Source organism: Sturnira hondurensis, unplaced genomic scaffold (assembly GCF_014824575.4).
Source record: "Sturnira hondurensis isolate 20B ecotype Veracruz unplaced genomic scaffold, ASM1482457v3 Scaffold0009719, whole genome shotgun sequence".
Classification (NCBI taxonomy): domain Eukaryota; kingdom Metazoa; phylum Chordata; class Mammalia; order Chiroptera; family Phyllostomidae; genus Sturnira; species Sturnira hondurensis.
Window position 1 is genome coordinate 12,200,959 of NW_028082350.1, and position 19,112 is coordinate 12,220,070.

A 19,112-nucleotide genomic window follows, 5' to 3' on the forward strand; every position below is an offset into this window, starting at 1 on the left:
GGCGCGTGCCCTGTCTGGGAATCAAACTGGCGACCTTTCACTTTGCAGGAGGACGCCCAGCCCACTGAGGCACACTGGCCAGGGCCTCCTTGTTACTTTAAGTTGACCCGTCTTTAAGGCCTTGACCTTTGAAATTGGCAGCAGCGTTTCCCTGCCTCTGTCCTCAGCCTGTGAAGGGTACATGGGGACAGCAAGGACCCATGGCTGCTCCTTCCAGAATAGCGTCATGAGCCTCCCTGAGGTGGTGCCTCCTGGACCACTGGACGTTCCCTAGTTTTAGCTCTCATTCTCTTCTTCTGCTGCTACAAACGGCTGTCCTCGGTGTGGGGAGTCCTCTGTCAGTCCCCAGCCCCATCCCTGCCTGCCTTGGCAGGTGGGACATCTTATCTGGCCGAGTTAGCAGGGGCCACAGGTCGAAAGCTGCCCCATTTCAGATTCCTGCTCCCCTCCTGAAAATCAGGCTGTCTCCCTCACATCCCACCTTCTTTCGGCCCCATGTCTGAGGAATGAGCATTTTATTTCTCACCAAGGCCCAGTGAGTAAGGAGAAAGGTCAGTGGTCTTACCCCTCTCTTCCTTTCCTTCGGTCAGTTCCAGCTCACCGGCGCACCCGCCACCACCCTGCCATGTCCCCAAACATCCCCTGTGTTTCTCTCCCTTCAAAAAGAGAGACAGGAAGTGTGATGGGGGAAGCAAGTGCTCTCCTACTCTCCTAGGTGCTTTGCTTACTACATCCATCCAATTCTGTGCACAAACCTCACATCCGCAAGGGTGCCTTCTCCAGAATGCGCAGGTAATCCGCACTTGTCGGACACAGGTGCAGCAAGGTCACAACCCTCCTTGCTGCTCTAGGAGCACCCGGCAGCACCCCAGGAGCTCCAGGCCCCCTTCCCTCACCCCACCCCACGATGGGCTACAGAAACTGCCACCCGGAAAGTCAGCAGTGCCGTCCTGATTATGACGTCCAACCCCTACTCATTGTCCACATGCCACTGGTCTCCCTGTGGCCGTGGGCTTTTCTGTCCACTCCCTCCATCGTGGAACTCTGAGCTCTCCCGGCGCCCTTAATGCTGCGATAGTCAGAGGGTCTTTAAAGGTCTGCCCTTTTTTTCCCCTGTTTCACTTGCTCCTCTTCTTTTCTATCACCTCTGCATAACTGAATGTACTGTCCGTGACCCTGTTCAAGTCTTTCTCTTCTTTTCTCCCAGATATATACACAGATGTAGCTATAGATATAAAATCTTAACGCACGTCTCTTTCTCTCCCACTCACTTTAGCGTTCTGAGGTTTTAGCAGTGTGTCCCTGACCACAACTCTGTGCCGCACCTCCACTGGGCTCCACTTCGTGACGCCCTTCCTCCTGGACAGAGCAACCGTGTCCTCCAGCCCTCCCAGGATCCGAACTTTGATGTCTCTCTGACTACTCTCTTCCCTGCTCTCCCTATTCCCAGTCCCCAGAGATTATTTATTTTTAACCAGTTTATCTGTTCACCAAAGATCAGGGGTTGCCTTCTTCCCACCGCTGCAATGTAATTTTCAGCCCGGATTATTCCTCTTCACCTAGACCATTGCTATAATTTCTAACCAATTTCATTACCTGGGAGCTCTTCTAATTCTAGTGCGTCCTTGAGGATGCCACCGAAGAGAGCTTTCACCAGTGGGGGTCCTGTCTAAATCTCTCTGGTGCTCCCCAACATCTCCTGCACTAGTGATCCTCGTATTTTATACCATCGACTTAAGTCAGACTCCTGTAGCCTAAGACCCTCTAGCAGTATTACCAATGGGGAAATATCATCCCTTAATGAGAACTTTGGAAATTTAAGCAAGCATTCCCCCCACACACACTTCTCAAATGACTAGAAAGCATCTCTGGAATGTGGCAACAGGCAGGAGTAAAGGATTTTGCTATTGTGCAATGAATATGGCTCCCTGCATGTTAAGAAGAGCCGCTGGTGTCCCATGACTTCGGAGCATCCTGCTGCGTGTTCTCGTAGATAAAAACAGACAAGCACACAAACAAACCTGTTCATCATGGTGTGGGTCAAGACCTCAACTCTGCGTTGCATGTTTGCACAAAGTGAATTTTTACATTTATTTTGCATTTTTTGGACAGTCTTAATAGAACTCAAATTTGCACAAATACCACAACCGTGTAAATGGAGGCAAAGTGTTCTTTCACGTGTCAGGACCCTTCACAGAAACGGTTTGGCACTTCGCCAAGGAGGACATACAGAGGATCCAGAGACACATGAAAAGATGCTCGATATCACTAGCTATCAGAGAGATGCAAATCAAAACCACAATGAAATACCACTTAACACCAGTCAGAATGGCTACCATAAACAAAGAAACAAACAACAAGTGTTGGAGAGGTTGTGGGGGAAAGGGGACCCTAGTTCACTGTTGGTGGGATTGCAGACTGGTACAACCACTATGGAAAGCAGTATGGAATTTTCTAAGAAAACTAAAAATGGACATGCCTTTTGACCCAGCAATTCCACTGTTAGGAGTATATCCTAAGAACCCTGAAACACCAATCCAAAAGAACCTATGCACCCCGATGTTCATAGCAGCACAATTTACGATAGCCAAGAGTTGGAAGCAACCTAGATGCCCATCAGTCAATGACTGGATCAAAAAACTATGGTACATTTACACAATGGAATTCTATGCTGCAGAAAGGAAGAAGGAGCTCCTACCCTTTGCAACATCATGGATGGAACTGGAAAGCATTATGCTGAGCGAAATAAGCCAGGCGGTGAAAGACAAATACCATATGATTTCACCGTTAACAGGAATCTAAACAACAAAACAAACAAGCAAGCAAAATGTAACCAAAGACACTGAAATACAGAATGTGCTGACAGGGACCAGAGGGGAGAGGGGAGAGAATCACAGGGGAAAAGGGGAAGGGCTCACATGAACAAGTATAAAGGACACATGGACAGTAACTAAGGTCGGGGGGTGGAGATGGGAAAGAGGTGGGGAGCACTGGGGTGGGGCAGGGCTGGGAATACAAGAAAGAAAACTGTACTTGAACAAGAGTTAAATAAAAAAAAGAAGAAGAAAAAAAACGGTTTGGCATTTTGAAAAGTCATACCCCTTGTCATACCTGTCAGTCTGCGTTTGTGTCTGTCATATTCAAAATAAGCTACACACACACCCAGGTGTGACTATTCAACCACCCCATTCTGTCTTCTATACATGTGCCTGAATGTTGACATTTTAAAATACATTATTTATTTTGATGAAAAGTTGCTTCCTTTGATATCTTAGTTATATTTTGGGTATGGCAATAGATCGAATTTTTAAAGAAATGTGTGCATGTTGTCTAGATTGGTTGTCATAAAAGTTAGGCTATGAAAGTCCAGAGAAGCATTAGCAGGAAGGTGTCCAGGCAGATGAAGTGTTTGGCTGGCGGCAATGGAAGAGAGAGACAAGGGAAAAGCTCAGAGGCAAAGCAGCCTGTGCAGCAGAGCCGGGGGGGGGGGGGGGGGGGGGGGGGGGGGGGGGGGGGGGGGGGGGTNGGTGGGGGCAGTGCACGTTCTGACAAAGACGTCTCTGGGCTGCAGGGCCGGCCTGCAGCCTGCAGCCTGCAGCCTGCCACTCCATGACCGCTCTCTGTGGCTGCAGCTGTGGGGTCCTGGGCGTCCGGGAAACCAGCAAGTGCCGTCAGTCTTAAATGGCATCTATTACAACTGCTTTTATTCTAATAAGAATGGCTCCTAACAGAATTATAAAGGTTTAGATAGAAAACACAGATGCGGCAGGAAAACATAATTTGAATACAAATATGTGTTTGAATATATTGTAGCTGGCTGCAGTTTGGGGAGTACATTTAGAAATTTCTCCTCTTCTCATTGAAGATGGGGCTTCTTTCTCTGCTCATTCCTGGAAACGGCGAAGCAAGTGGACTGAAGAAGTCCATGTGTTAACATGAGCCCTGACTTCGGGAATTTGCTACTTGTACTTTAAGAGACAAGATACGAGGACAAGAATTAGCTGGGAGTTCTTCCTTTTATTACTGTTGTCCTGAATTTATCAGACTCACACTGTGACCTAGGGTTCCCACGTGTGTTTTCTTCTCCGTGTGGAAATGTATTTGAAAATCTGGCCGCAAGAGCAAAGGGCCTGCAGAAGGAAGGCATTGTCATTGACCCCTGCTTGTAACCTGGCTTAGCACGAACGTGGGTTTGGGATCCGTCTCAAAAGAGCAAGTGTCAAAGGTTTGTCTAACGCTTGAGGAAAGACTTCGTGATGTGTCCTTCACGGAAAGGACCCTTCTGCCTTCTTCTTCTGACGCTTGCTTTACTTTACAGAAATTTGGAACTTTCGGACTTGCTGTGAGTAGAAGTTATTTCCACCCGTCTTGTGGGGGGGTGGACCTGCACACAGGTGATAGATGTAAGGATGCCTCACCGAAGGTCGGCGAGGGTTGGAGAGCATGCAGAGAGTACTTGTAACATAGTCCTAAATATATTTTGGCTGCAATGTATATATTTATGGCTTAGGAACTTTTAACCCTGTCCGTTCCACACAGACAGAAACCGAAGCTCAGAGAGCTTACATGAACACTGCACAGCTATTCAGGGGAGGGGAGCAACTAGAATCAGGGCAGAAAACTTGGTTCTTATCCCTACACCCTTCGGATGTTTCAAAACAGTATTTCATTTACATGTTCAATAAAGCTAAAAAGAAACCCATTTAAAGGTGTTTAGAGAAAAAAATCTCTTTAAGGACCATCACTTTTGCTGCTCCCTTTATTGGTTTTTCTATCAAAAAGTGAAGTTCTTGATTTCTTTCACAGTGGGACCCGTCTCGATTCTGTATTTTTATTAGTCCATCAGGCCTCCCTGGGGGTAAGACCCCTGAGAGACCTCTTCCCAGTGGCTGTGATTACAGGGCAGGATTGCACCCACTCCTGGAGGTGACATGGCTCTCAGCCCAGTGCTCCAGCCGCACCTCCTGCGGGTGCCCGTCCAGCCCAGGCGTCTGCATCTGATAGGCTCAGGATGTGGCCGCGTCGTTCATTGATCCAGGGAAAGAGCACATTGAGAGCTATTTTCATATAAGCTCCAGAAATAGAGGTGAGAGGCTCAAACATGAAACCACTCACAGGAAGGAAAGATCAGTTTTGAAGAACTGTATTTTAAGAATTTTAAAAAATCAAAGCTAGGAAACGCAACAATTCTCAGAATGAGAAAGAGGAAACTCAGGGAGACATAGCTTCTTGGTTATAATTAGATTTATGCAAAATAAAATTAAAGGCATCCCATAAATTACTTAATGGATAATGAGCCCTCGACTGTCTGACTCAGAAATCAGTTTGTTTTGCAAGGATCCTTTAATCAGCTCCCTAGGAGGCCGAGGCCTGGCAGACAGCTGGAATACCGTAGATGACCGAAAGTAAACTGGAGGTGGCCGTGTGCGGCAGAACCGTTTTTCCTTAAGGCAGTCTTAAATTTTGAACAATCTCGGTCTCAAGATGGGACATGATTGATGCTTTTCCTTCAGAACTGTACAAACTCACTACAAAGCACTGGCAAGGCGAGGACACCTGGGGTCCGCAGCCCAGGCTTGTCTGAGGCGTGTAGGAGGCCAGGAGCTGGCCTCCTCGGTTGTAGAATGACAGGCCATGAACTCACCGCGTCATATCACAAGGCGGCTGTAAAAGACCGCGGGCAGCAGATTCTTTTGTGCCATCAAAGTCAGAGATTCCTGAAAAAATCTAACACCAAATCTAAAACTCACCAAGATGAGTTTTGAATATATTTGGAAAAATGAAATGTCATGTTAGTAAAGACTCTAAAGATAGCTTGGGATTAATTATTTTGTGAAGTCAAATGGTGGGTCCTTTGATATTTCAGGAACTACAACAAGAACCTTGTTTCTGCATCCTTGAACTTCAGGTTTGCCTTTCCTTTGAAGATGAGTCACACGGTGAACCCTGACATTGGTTAGAGCTGGAGTTGTCTGGGGGGGGGGGTGCTACAAAACAGCCCCTCTGTAAAGACCTCCAGCAGAGAGGGACTGAGGACCACCAGGCCCCTAAGACAGTCCTCCCTTGGACGAAGGTCCTTTAAACAAAGTGCCATCCACCCCCACCCACGGCCTGAATACCGTCTACAGATTATGAGTTAGCCTATTTTTCAATTCTCATAGAAGGAGGCTTTTTCTGGGACAAATGTCTCAGGTGTTTTCTGTTTAGTCTAGTTTGGGTTTGTTTTGTTTTATTTTGTTTCGTTTTGTTTGTTTTTGTTGATCAGACACATAGCCACTGGGGGAAGCCCCCAGCCAGCCTTCCTATAATTGTTTCTGTGAGAATCTGTGAACCCGAGACAGCGTGATCAAATCAGGACAGACATCTCTGTTCCTTCAGTGACCAGCGGGATGCCTGGCTTGCAGAAAGGTGGCAAGCAATGCTTACTGCAGCGGTTCTCCACCTCGAGCTGGCTGCAGAGTCCGCCCTGGAGAGCTCGTTAACACAGATCGCTGGGCCCCACCCCCAGGGTTTCTGATTCAGTCCCTGGAGCTGAGACCTGAGAATCTGCACTTCTAACAAGCTCCCTGGGCTACTGCTGCTGCTGCTGGCTGACCCAGGGACCACACCTGGAGAATTGCTGGGCTAAGGATTCTGGGTCTTGAAGTTCCCATTATTTTTCCCTGCGAAAGCTCCTTATCCCTACCTCCAACCTACTTGGGAGCAACAGGGTGAGCCAGTCACACCTGCTGGAATTTTCCTACAGGATACTAGTGAAATCCCCAATCTGAAGCCTGGTTTCGTTAGATTGGAATTTGGTCCCTATTGAAACGCACATGCTCGTTGGGGGAGGGCCGGGAGTTCCTGTGGCAATCATTTGTTGGGCGTATTCTATGAACTAGCCACTACACCAAACTCGGGAGATTTGAAAATCAATACTTAGAGCTCTTGTGAATTAGAAAAGGTTGATATTTACTTAAAAGTAATTCCCAGACAGTGTCCCGCAGCATGGCCGTCCAAGGCAGAGGAAGGAGGTCAGGCAAGAACACCACTTCAGGGTGAAGTGGGACCCAGCTGACCATTCGAGGCAAAGAGAAGGACTCCCTCTGTGAGGGGCTTAGCGAGGCAGCAGGGGGAGCCCACAGGAGGCTGCTGAATGCCCGAAGAGGTCAAGGAGAGGCAGTGCGGATGAAGAAACCAGGCCGGAGAAACGTCTGGGAACAGCCGCTTCAACATGTTGCCCAGGTTCTCCACTGCACGGAGCTCTTTGGAGTGGGATTACTGGGCTGTTGGCAATAAAACTGAAGCACGAGTCGAAAAAAAAAAAAAGTGAGAAAATGAAAACCACACATTGGGAGAAACTTAGAAAAAAAATAGAAAATACTGTGAGTAAGAAGAGACCCTGTTTCTCAGTACAGTCCAGAAACTTCTAGAACAAGTAGACGGTGCCTTGCGTAGAATCAAGGCCAGTGCCGACATACATGGGGCCTTTTTGGAAATTAGAAAAAAGCGCCCCCTCCATAGAGAGATATTTTAATGGGGGCTCCTCTGGGCAGATGAACTAGAACACGCTACCCACTCTTCCCCGCTCACCCAGAGCGTTCCCGTGAAGCCCTCAACCCGAGAAGGCTCTCCGCCAATGCCACCAGCGTATTCAGGCGACACATCACACCGGGGGTGACAGCCTGGGCCCTAAAAGGACTTCATTCATTTCTGGGTTAGTAGACGCTGGAGAAACAGAGCGGGTTCAGGCCTTTGTAGTAACACTGTTGGTTTTGTACTTGGAGAACGTTCTCTGCGGGTTCCCTTCAGCCGCGAACTAGACAGTCTGAGGAGTGAAGGATGCTCCCGATGAGTCAGCTCTTTTTGCTCGGAGGCGCTGCCCCGGTTTCAGCATCGATGGCTGGAGCAGACCCACCCCAGGCACAACCCTGGTCACTGGCATAGAACTATTGCAGAGAGAGAGGAAGTCTTCAGGTGGATTTTTTCAATAGATGTGTATACAGCAACCCCTCCCTTCATCCCCTTGCATTGGGATGTCGCTGTACTGTTACCAAGTACTTGTTGTGTTCCCTCTACAATCTGTCCTTCATGGCAGCCACCTTGTAAAGTAGGTGGCTGCCAATCTACTTTACAAACGAAGAAACTGGATCCCAGAGAAATGGACTTACCCAAGGTCAGGTGAAGGGTGCCAGGCAAAATGCGGGCTAGACATGCTGGATCTTAGGTCCGGGTTCTGTCCACCATTCCAGAGAATTCTGTGTTGGCCAGAAGAAGAAATGCAAAAGCCACTAAGATAGAGCCATCAACGGAAATACGACATGAGGTACACAGATAATTCTGAATTCTGAGGTGCTAAAAGGAAGAAAGTTTAACTTTAATATTAATAATATTTATTCCAGTGTGTTAAAAAAGACTATCGATTCACCATGTAGTAATTATAAAATAATATTAATGAGATGTTTTTGCGGTCTTCTTTTCATACTAAGTCTTTGAAATTACTGTGTATTTCACACTTCGAAGTGTGAAATGCACATTGATTTTATACGCCTCTCGACTTGGATTGGAAATACTTGATTTTTATTTGGATTTCATAAAATTTACAACTGAAAAGTAGATTCATGTACTCAAGTCAGTCCAAGAACACTCAAAAGTTTTCCAGTGACTCAGGATCCATTTCAAGTTAAACTTACATTCCTTAAGAATACACACTGTTCTTAAATTTAGTTCCTCTGTGGCACTGGCTACATTTCAGGGGCTCAATGTCCACATGTGACTTCTGTTTGGAGAGTAAAACCGAAATGTACAATGCTCCACCCTGTGACCTCGCAGTCTGGTAGAGTCAGCATGTCTTTTGGTTTATGTGTTTGAGTGGTTTGATCTCGTCCTTGGATGACCTTGTTAGAAGTTGTTCTTCTCCATCCTCACCCATCATGGCCCATTTCCTTCAGTGGTGTCTTTGATAACAGAAGCTCTGCCACTTTTAGGAAACAGACCACCATCTGGGAGAAAGAGTGGGTTTCTGGGAGGTGAAGGGAGCAATTGACTGAGGTGCAGTGTGTGAGGCCCCTCCCTGGCCTTCTGGAACATCTTTGACATGCACAGGACTCTGGCCCTGAGAAAGCTTGGCTCTTCTGCCTATAAAAGCAAGTTCACCTTGATAGAGTTTGGTCATCTAAATTCTGGTTGGATTTCCACAGTGACTAGAAATGGTACTCTGTTTTCCCCCAAGAGAAAAGTTGTCTTGCTATCTAAAAGCATAAGCAAACGTGTACTGTATTCACGGGGCTGGGCTGAGGGTGTTGCCCCTGTTTCAGGAGCACTTGAGTGTTCATATGCTGTCCATGTATCAACACGTTTGCCTGTTTCTGCTCCTACACGCAAAGCCTCCTAGAAGACAATGTTGTAGGCTTCAAGAATGAGAATCTCCTGTGTCCTTCTTGTCCTGTAACTCCCCTGGGCCTCAGTCCATGGAATTCAGGGGGGCTCTATACATATTTTTCAAATATAAATTTGGTGTGTCCAAGCCAGCTTTTTAAATCTCCTTGTTCTTAGTGCCTCACCCCCACTGAATACACAGGCAGAAATATTTCCTTGTCCCTGGCTTCCCTCATCCTCTGTCTTCCACGGGAGGTGGCAGTGGAGGTTGAAGTAATGAGGGTGCAGGTTCAGGCTGGTCTGTGAAACCTGACCCAGAGTACATTTGGTTATTAAACTCATTGTCTTAAACGCCCCGAGTTAAGCTGGTTGATGTTAGCTGCTGGGAACACAACGCTGCCTACCAGGCAAGCAGGAGCCTGCCTGTCCCCTCAAATATTTTACAATTGCAGTTAGCTATGTGTCATAGCTTTCAAGGTTTCCAGTGTCCTTAAATGCACAGCCAATTAAAACTCATTCAAACGCATCTACTAAGAAGTCAGAAAAGCATGGGGGTGAAGTAGCACTTCCTACTTGTCCCAAGAGATGTCCTGCCAGATACATGTTTCATAACCAGAAAAGCCTGAGAGACCCATTGCTTCTCTTCCCCTATTAGAAACTCAGTCAGGGCCAGGGGGTGGGGGGAGCCATGCTGCACGGAAGCCCATTCAGGTTGATTTACCCGGAGCTAACTAAACTTAATTGAGTGGGGGACCTACTTTTTCAGGGAGCACTTGCAAACCACTTAAGACTTAGTGTTTTCTGAACTTATTTGGAATGTGCTGATCTTAAATAATCTACTTCCAGTCTCCATTAAGTTCTTAGTTATAATTTTTTTAAAAAGATATCAAGGCTAAGCAGGTTTTTAAGGTTGCATGTGGCATATACAGTTTATGAAAAGGATCCACTGCTGCTAGTTAGTCCTTTATTCGTGCTTGACCCAATAATGTTAAATGGTTACGGTTTTGAATAATTTCACAACCCTTGAAAATAGTAAAAGAAATGAAATATGCTGGTTTTAGAAATCTGAACTTACTAATTATATTTTTGTTGTAAATAGTTAGTTCCAGCATTCCGCCAAATAGGGCATTTTTAGATGGTAACTCTATTAAAGTCTAAACTGAACCTAAAACTAACTAACTTGCATTCATTCAGTCAGGGAGTCAATCATCAGTCAGGTCCGTCAATAAATATTTTCTGAGGACCGAGTAGCCATAACCTAAGGCCTTAGGGATACAGAATTGAAAATCACAAACCATCCTTATTCCCTGAGTGCTTACATCATGGAGGGGGACACGAACATTAAGGAAGTAATAATAGTAGACAGGAAAGTGTAAGAGATATGAGACTAAATATCAAGAAATCTCTACCTATTCATCTCTAAGTTCAAATCTCTGTAAACTAAAAAAGATATAAAGAATAAGGAGCCTACTCTTCATCCGGAAGGACAATATCCTTATTATCTAGAAAAGACACATCCCAAATAATTGTTTATAGCATTTTCAACAATAAAATCAATGGCCCAAATGTGAAATTAATTGGAAGCTACATTTCTATTACACTATTTTGGCGATTGAGCACATTAGATTGAATAGATTCAGAATGCCTAATTATTGTGTCTGCCACACTCATCTCTTTGAGCCATTCCCAACTTTTGGACAGCTGCCTGGCTCATTTCTGCAATACAGTTGCAGTTGCTTTTTTTTTTCTCATCTCTCCCCCCACTTTTTTTTCATGCATCACTATCCTCAAAGCTCAAAGGTCTCAAGTGCATTTTTGCAAATTCTTGATAAAAGCTAAAGAATTTGTTAAAGTGTTGATTTCATTGAGTTTGGGTGTAAGTTGATATTTTATCGGTGTTTTGCAGGTTCATGATTTAAAAGTGCCTGTGTGAAGTCACTTTGCTGGAAACTGCAGCCCGGGAGTTCTTGTTGTGTTTTCAAGTCTTGTTTTTGTGTCAAATTACCCTGACCTTAGGCGTGGATGAAGATACCTCAGTTGACTGATTTTGGAGCTTAAAAACGTGGAAGGAGAAAGAAATCCTGCCAAGATCTGAACATCGAAGTGGCTTTATTTTCCATCCTCGTCAATAGCTGTACTAAGCTTCAGAACTATACCTATTCTCCCAAGGAATGTCATGATATTGAAGCCACTCTGTTAAAAAACAGTGGTGTCTGCAAAACGGTCAGGAGACTCGGACATTTACAGCCAGAGATGACACTGAGCGTGCTCTTATTTCGGCCCACGGTCTTCAAGTGGGGCACACGGATGGATGAGTGACTGCCTGCCAGTAAATCCTCTTCTTGCTCTGTTTCTTGGATTGGACTTCATTGAGCAGTTTCTCACATACCTTCAGACTTACATGTGGGGTTTTTCACCACAATAGTCCTGGGTCCTCGGAACTTGCATTGATTTCATCATTTGACGGGAGCTAACAGGATCCGAAGTACTTTATCATCATGGCTTTGAATGTCGCCCCAGTCAGAGATACCAAATGGCTGACGTTAGAGGTCTGCAGACAGTTCCAAAGAGGAACCTGCTCTCGCTCTGATGAGGAATGCAAATTTGCTCACCCCCCAAAAAGCTGCCAGGTTGAAAACGGGAGAGTCATTGCCTGCTTTGATTCACTGAAGGTAAGAGAAAGCGTTTTACATGTCATGTCTATGCCACCTTGGACTTCCGAAGCAAATGTTTTTCCTTGTACTTTCACAGAAGTTTAACAACTGGTTCTGGATTCTGTTTTCTTCTTTGTGGTGACCACCGAGAAATTTTCACTTAATTTTGTTCTTATCGGGCATATATAAATGTTTGACAGATCCCTGTTGAAATTAAAAATACATGAGGCTGTCATATCGGGTCTAGCTTGAGACTCACGTAGCCAAGAGTTTTAAATCAAAGTCTGGCTTGTGAAAACTAAAGGTGAATATTTTATTAACATTTGATCCTCTCGAGGTTTTATAAAGGTGAAGGAATTGAATGTGTCATTTTTGTGTGCCAATTATCTGATTCACCTCTCGAAGCATTTTCTACTCTTGTGGCTTTCTTTCCTGGCCCAGGGCTTCCTAAAAAAATACATTGGAATGGGTTTTTCATTCCCTCGACGATGTGGCGTAGCTAACAATGGTTAAGTACACCTTCAGTACTCCTTGAGAACCTACTATGCGAAAGTTAGCACGTAACACATCACAGAAGATAGAGTGGGATGCAAGATGGCACCCTTGGTGAGCTCCCTGTCTGGGAGGGAAAATACAGCAGGTACAGAAGCAAAAAAGGCAGGACAGAAAGGGGCACATGCTCCAAGGAGGGACCGGAGAGATGACTTCTCTGGGAGTCAATAGAACAAAGAGTGGGCTTCCAGCTGACGGTTTCCAAAAAAATGGTTTCGGAGGCTGTGGCACCTCAGTTGTATACCAAGTAGGGTGGAGAAATAGGACTTGAAGAAATGGGAGAGTCATAGTCAAAAATGTAATGGAAGGAAATGGGGAGACTTAGCCCATAATTCTTCGTGGTTTATTTTTCCCTAAAATTATGATTATATGAATCCCAGATTGTCTAGGACTGTCCTAACATTACCATGGTATTGTTTCCCATGGAGATAAGTAAGATATATAGCTTAATGAGAGTTTAACATTTATATCTGCAAAAGTTTATTAAAATAAGCATACCAAACAATAACAAAAAATGTTGATTCATATCCTTGATACATGATTTGGAAAATTCCTGCACTATGAGTTTACAAAAGAGTGACCTTAGCTTGTTCTTGGGTACTGAAGGGACTGGGTAAGTTCTGGATGAAAAAATTTTATCCTAAAGTAAAAAATTATGTCTTATAAGATGTGTAAATCAAAATTGAAATATAAGACGTCAAATCATATGTTTAAGTATACCTTAAAGGGGAAAATTTGTCTACACACTAACGACAGAAGAATACATTGATATTCCAACAGAAGTCTTTTAAAGTTTGAAACTTTTAAAAACAGATGTCCTATTCCCCTCACTAACTACCCTATTTTATTCCATTTTTATCATTAAAAAATATTAGTTAAACTTTAAAATTGTGAATCATTTTGTCTACACAGAAATGAATAGAGCAATAAATTATAATTCACATAAACTATAATGGTATAAATAATTTTTGTATTACTTTTTATTTTGCTTTTATAGTCAAAAAAGTAAAGTAAGTATGTATTTGCTTTTGCAATTATTACCGATCAAAGCATCCACTATAAAAAGCAGTGTAGATTAAAAGTTAGATCTTAAAAAAATAAAATAAAAGTTTGATTTTAAGAACATCCAAATACCAAAACAGATCAAAGATGAGAAATTCATTTTTCAGGGCATCCCCAATTCCTTCATTTAATTCATCCAAGCCTTCTCTGTTTGGATATGAAATATTAAATAAACATTATAGCTAGTCTCTTAAAACTTTTAATTTTTTTAGACTACTTAGAGAAGGAGACCTGACTTACAAAGGCTGCGTATTTTTTGCATGTCAACAGGACACTGATCCTTAGAACTCACGACCTTACTGTGGCTTCTCCGGGACCACAGTTGTTGGCAGAGTCCAACCCCCACGACAGAAAGTGAGACCAATTACGTTTCCTGTAAAACCAGAAGCCAAACCATGGGGATGTGAGCACTATTCCAATGAATAAGAGCTTTAAAACTTTATTTTTAGAAGTGTGTATTAGAACCACTTTTAGGTGTCAAAGCATACTTATACATTGCCTGAAGTCATCAGCTCCATTTTAAAATTGTAAGGTCTCAGCTTATTTAATTTGAAATGTGTGCTCTGTATTTTTTAAGTTATTAAACTATAAAGAATGTGAAAAGAGCCCACAGGCACACACGTAAGACAGGCCGGAATCTAAATACCTGCCCAAGCACTTCCCAGCCTCGGGTGGGTCATTTATCACTCTTTGTCACTGCTGTCTCGGCGGTAAAATGAGGGTGTCACCTGTGAGGTTGACTCAGGTCGGCACTGTGTCCAGGGTGTCCAAGGTGGTTGCAGGGATGACAAGCTTTTCAACGGGGGCTGATAAGTAAAAAACTCCCTCAAAAACTGCAGCTAGAAGAAGGGGGTGGCAATGATAATAATTAAGCTATTTAATTGTATCTCCTGAACTGTATTAAAAGAAGACAGTGTTGCCCAGTGGAACAAGCCCTCAGGAAGGAGAAGGGCGGGCACTTTGAAGTTAGACATGCCAGGGCTTGAACACACCTTGGCCGGGACACAGCATTCCGCCTCCTTGACTTTGGTCTCCTCTCCTCTAAAAGGGATATAATAACTCCTACTTCGTAAGATCACTTCCCAGGCGAACTGGCCTGAGATATGCCAGATGCTCAGCACGGGGTTGGCCGTGGTAGGGACTGGCCATGTTATTTCTTCCCTTTCACAGTGAGGTGTGACTGTAGAGGCCTTGATTTGGGTGACTGGCTTCACAGGCAAGAGGTGCCTCGCTCCTGAGGCATCCAACTCGTATCGTGTCCAGACTCAGCCATCAACTGCGTGAGTGATTGCACCTCAGGGACACAGATTAGTCACCACGTTCAAAGCAGTCCTGTGGAGGAAGACCTCATTTTTGTAGTTATTTATACAAGGTGTTATCTGCAAAAATTGTGAGGTATTTTTATTCATAAAAACAGGTGAAAGGAATTTATGTTGGTCTATCAATATTGAGATACATCCTTTATGAGGCTGAGTTATTCCTTTCTTTGCTTTTTGTTGTTATGGGTTATGTGTATAGAGGAGTCATCTTCCATAAATACATACTAACCCAATTTGTGGGTGCTTGAAAGAGAGGTTTGCTGGGGTCTTTGAAAAGGGAGTTATACATCTATAAGCGCTTTTATAAAAGATGTTTCAGAAAATATAGCAGAGTTCTTGCAGTGATATTTGTAACTTATTCACAACTCTCTTACCTTGTTGCATTTTATATGAAATTATGGAGCATGCAAAAAAATGTGATTTTTTTTTAAGTTCCACTATTATTATAAAGAATGGTATGTCTTTTCTGGGTGGCCAGAATATTCTGGAACACTGCGTTCCACAGTTAGGTGAACTTCACAAACTACAACTTGCTTCATGATCAGCAAACATTCTCTGTAGCAAAGACCTTGACCTCCCACCTCCATATGTTTATGTCCATAAAACAGTTGCCCCCACACTTAGGTTTTTCTTTTCAGGTTCTTCCTCCTGTAACTGATAGAAATGAATGTGGGTTTGTTTTGTTGTTGTTGTTGCTGCTTTGCAAATTAAAACAGCCAGAGAGGAATAAAGAAATTAGTTTTAACACTCATAAGACTAAAAGTTTTGGCATTTATCACTTTAACCAAGTATTTAATATATTTGCTTCAACATCTGAATTTGAATTTGGCTTAAAAAAAGAAAACATTTTTTTAGTTAAAACATTGGCTAAAAAAATTTTTTTAAAGTATGTTGCTAATTTTTGCCCCTCAAAAAGAAACACCTTAGAGTACTTGGGGACATTGTTTGGACCTTACATGACCCTTCCCAGGAAAAACTCATCCAAAGACAGTGTGATCCTTTTCCTGCCTACATCAGAAGATGCCCATCCCCCAGTCAGGGCCTCCCCCACCCCGGCCTGTTCCCATCTCACCCACAGTAAAGCTCTTAACAGTCCTTCCAAAAGCTCTCGACAGGCTGGGAGATCGGCTTCCCATCCTTGGCCACCTGACTTCAGACCTACCCCTGCACCCTCAGCCAGTCCGCTCCAGCCATCCCTCCTCTGTGCTGTTCCCTGGATGTACCCACAAGGATGTTTTTCAAAGAATAACAACCAGGAAAAACGAAGATGAAAAGCTGAGAATCTATATCCAATCCCTGGCGTTCCTGCACGTTAAATGTTAGATCACTTCATCTCGACGGGCTCCATTCCTTCGTTTGTTTGTTCCTTTATTCCCTCATTCCCTCTTTCACAAACAGGAGGTACAAGCTCCAGATCTGCAGGAATCAGCAAGTCATATGAATGAGTGACTCAGCACTTACTGTTGGCACGACTCAGGGCTCACTGGAGGCTGCAAACACTGAACAGAACTGCACATAACCTGCAAAGGGCGGCAGCTGCCACCTGGGCCACAGGCAGCTGTTTCCTGCCTCGTGAGAATACTGGGATCTTTTCAAAAAAAGCAGGGAGACAGATTTCGGTGTGAAGTTTCTCGATGTCTTTTTATTTTTCACTTAATTTTCATTAAGTTGCTTACTCACTTAAGTGAGGTCACATTGGTCAGTAGCCTCACCTGAGTTTCAGGCGTACAACATTATTGTTCAGTACCCACGTGCGCTACGGTGTGCCCACCACCAACCCCCCAGCTACCATCGTCACCATACCCGCGGCCTCCTTTACCCATCTCTCTCCCCTCTCTGCCTCCCCTCCCCCTCTGACAGTCCCCAGTTCATGGTCTGTATGGATGAGTTCATTTTTGTTTTGTGTTATTTGTTTGTTTCTTTTTTGTTTTGCATTCTTTCCATGTATGAGTGACACCATACGGTGGTTGTCTTTTTCTGTCTTACTTCACTGACCATAATCCCCACAAGGTCCATCCATGTTGTTGAAAATGGCAATATTTCTCCTTTTTATGGCCAAGTAGTATTCCATTGTATATATGCACCAGATTTTCTTCATCTGTTCATCTGCTGATGGACACTTAGGTTGTTCTCATATCTTGGCTGCTGTATATAAGGCTGCAATAAAATAAGAGTGCAGCTAGCATTTCTAATTAGTGCTTTTTCATATTCTTCAGATAAATACCCAGACGTGGAATAGCTGGATCACTTGATTATTCTTGTCTGAACTTTCTGGAAAGCCTCCATACCGTTTCTCCTCCTGGCTGTACGTGTGTCCAGCCCTACCGACAGAAGGGACAGGATTTGGGAAGGCTTCCCTTTCCCCCACATCATTTCCGACACATTATTTCTCGTCTTCTTGACAGTAGCTGTTCTAACGGGTGTGAGGTGATATCTCGTTGTGGTTTGGAAGTTTCCCAATTTCTAAGTCTTGGCAACCAATTAAAACATTTTTAAACCCTGAAGTTCAAACAAAACGTATCTCTGGGATGGATTCAGCCTGCAGACTGCCACATTTAACCTGAAATAAGCAAATATCGATCATGTGACAAGCCTTCACTGGGAATAGAACAGCATATACAGCGTCTTCCGTCAGGAGAGATGACTGGGAGCAGAGTGGATTTACTCTGCTCTTACTCATCCTCGAGAGCCTTTATTTACATCGTTTTAGTGGTTCGCTCTCTGGTTTTCCCTTTACCTCATTGGCAACTGCTTCCCAAATCTCCCTCCTCCTCTTGGCCTCTACATGCTGATGTCTCTCCAGGCTTGTCCTTGAACTTCTTCTCTACATTTCCTCACATCCACAGTGGACACCTTACTCTTCTTACAATTCATCAAACATGTTCTTGCCCCAAAAGCTTTGTACTTTCTGGACCATCTCCCAGAAAACTGGACTTCCTAAACGGATGGCCTCATCCAATCCAATGGCCATAAACATTTTCTACATGCTGAATATTTCTTAATGTCTATGTCTATTCCTGATTTCTCCCCTGAACTCTAGACTCATGTATTCAATGGCCTGCCTCACGCCTGTGCTCGGATGTTCAAGTGACATCTCAACTTTAACATGTCCACTAGTAAGTCCTTGAGTCCTCCTCCAAGATATTGTTCCCATTGTGTATATTCTCAAGAGATGGTGCAATGCATTCAGTTGATCAAATAAAACATTTTGGAACCCACCTTGCATCTCCTCTTACAACTATAACCATATCCAATCCATCAGCAAGTCCCATTCTCTCCATCTTCAAAAGATATCCCAGATCCACGCACTTCTCAGCACTACTTCCATGACCACCTGCCTTAAACCACCACTGTGCCTCATATGGACCACTAGAATAGCCTAGAGTAGCTCCCACTTTTGCCACTCCCCACCCCAGAGGACAAAGTGACTCATTAATGTCATGTCATTCTCTTGCTCAAAATTTTCCAGCAGATGCTCATGTCACTGACGTCCCCGTGTGACCTGCAGCATTTCTGGCCCCATGGGTTGACTGTGCTTCCCCTCACCACAGTCTCCCTTCACGTGGGCCTTTTTGCTCCTCTGGGCCTTTGCAAGGACTGTTCTCTCTGCCTAGAATGCTCTTCCCCCAGATAACTGGAGAGGACTCAGTTCTTTACTTTAGTCAGGACTTTGCTGAAATGTTACATATCTATCCAGAAGCACCCTCAGAACTTATCCCTAAGGGACATTTTCTGTCTACAAGTGTCTTCCTTGCCTGTCCCCACTGCTAGAAGGTAAGGCTATAAGGTAGGAATCTCACTGTTCTGTCCATGTACCTGGCAGCCGCCGGGAGCTCAGTCATATTTGTAAGTGCATAAAAAAAGCCTCAAATCCTACACTTTTATATATCACGGCTCCAACAAAATTCAAATCACTTTTCTGGTTATGTCTTGCTCAATCTTTAAAATTAATTTATAGGCAGAAAACAATCGGAGTTAATGGCTTTGTACAAATAAGCTCTTTGGTTTCTGTCCCCAAAGGTGGTCCTGGGTCATTTCGATTTTGACTGCCGTGATAGGCAGGTCACATGGAGACTTGCCCACAGGTGTCAAAGAACAGTTGAAATGGATGGAGTGGCTTGTCGGGCCCCTGTGGGCAACTCAGCAGCCCCAGGGCCGACGGTAGACT

At 44.2% G+C, this 19,112-nt stretch overlaps 1 protein-coding gene across 8 annotated transcripts in view; it reads left to right on the forward strand.

Moving 5' to 3' along the window:
* The window catches only part of MBNL2 (muscleblind like splicing regulator 2), a 147,439-nt gene that overhangs the window by 38,272 nt on the left and 90,055 nt on the right, over window positions 1–19,112 (forward strand). For all 8 annotated transcript variants that reach the window (XM_037057571.1, XM_037057570.1, XM_037057573.1 and 5 more), the window contains exon 2: window positions 11,264–12,029. In XM_037057571.1, coding sequence (XP_036913466.1) covers window positions 11,856–12,029 — 174 coding nt within the window. In that variant the 5' untranslated portion in view covers window positions 11,264–11,855. The remainder of the gene's footprint in view (window positions 1–11,263; window positions 12,030–19,112) is intronic.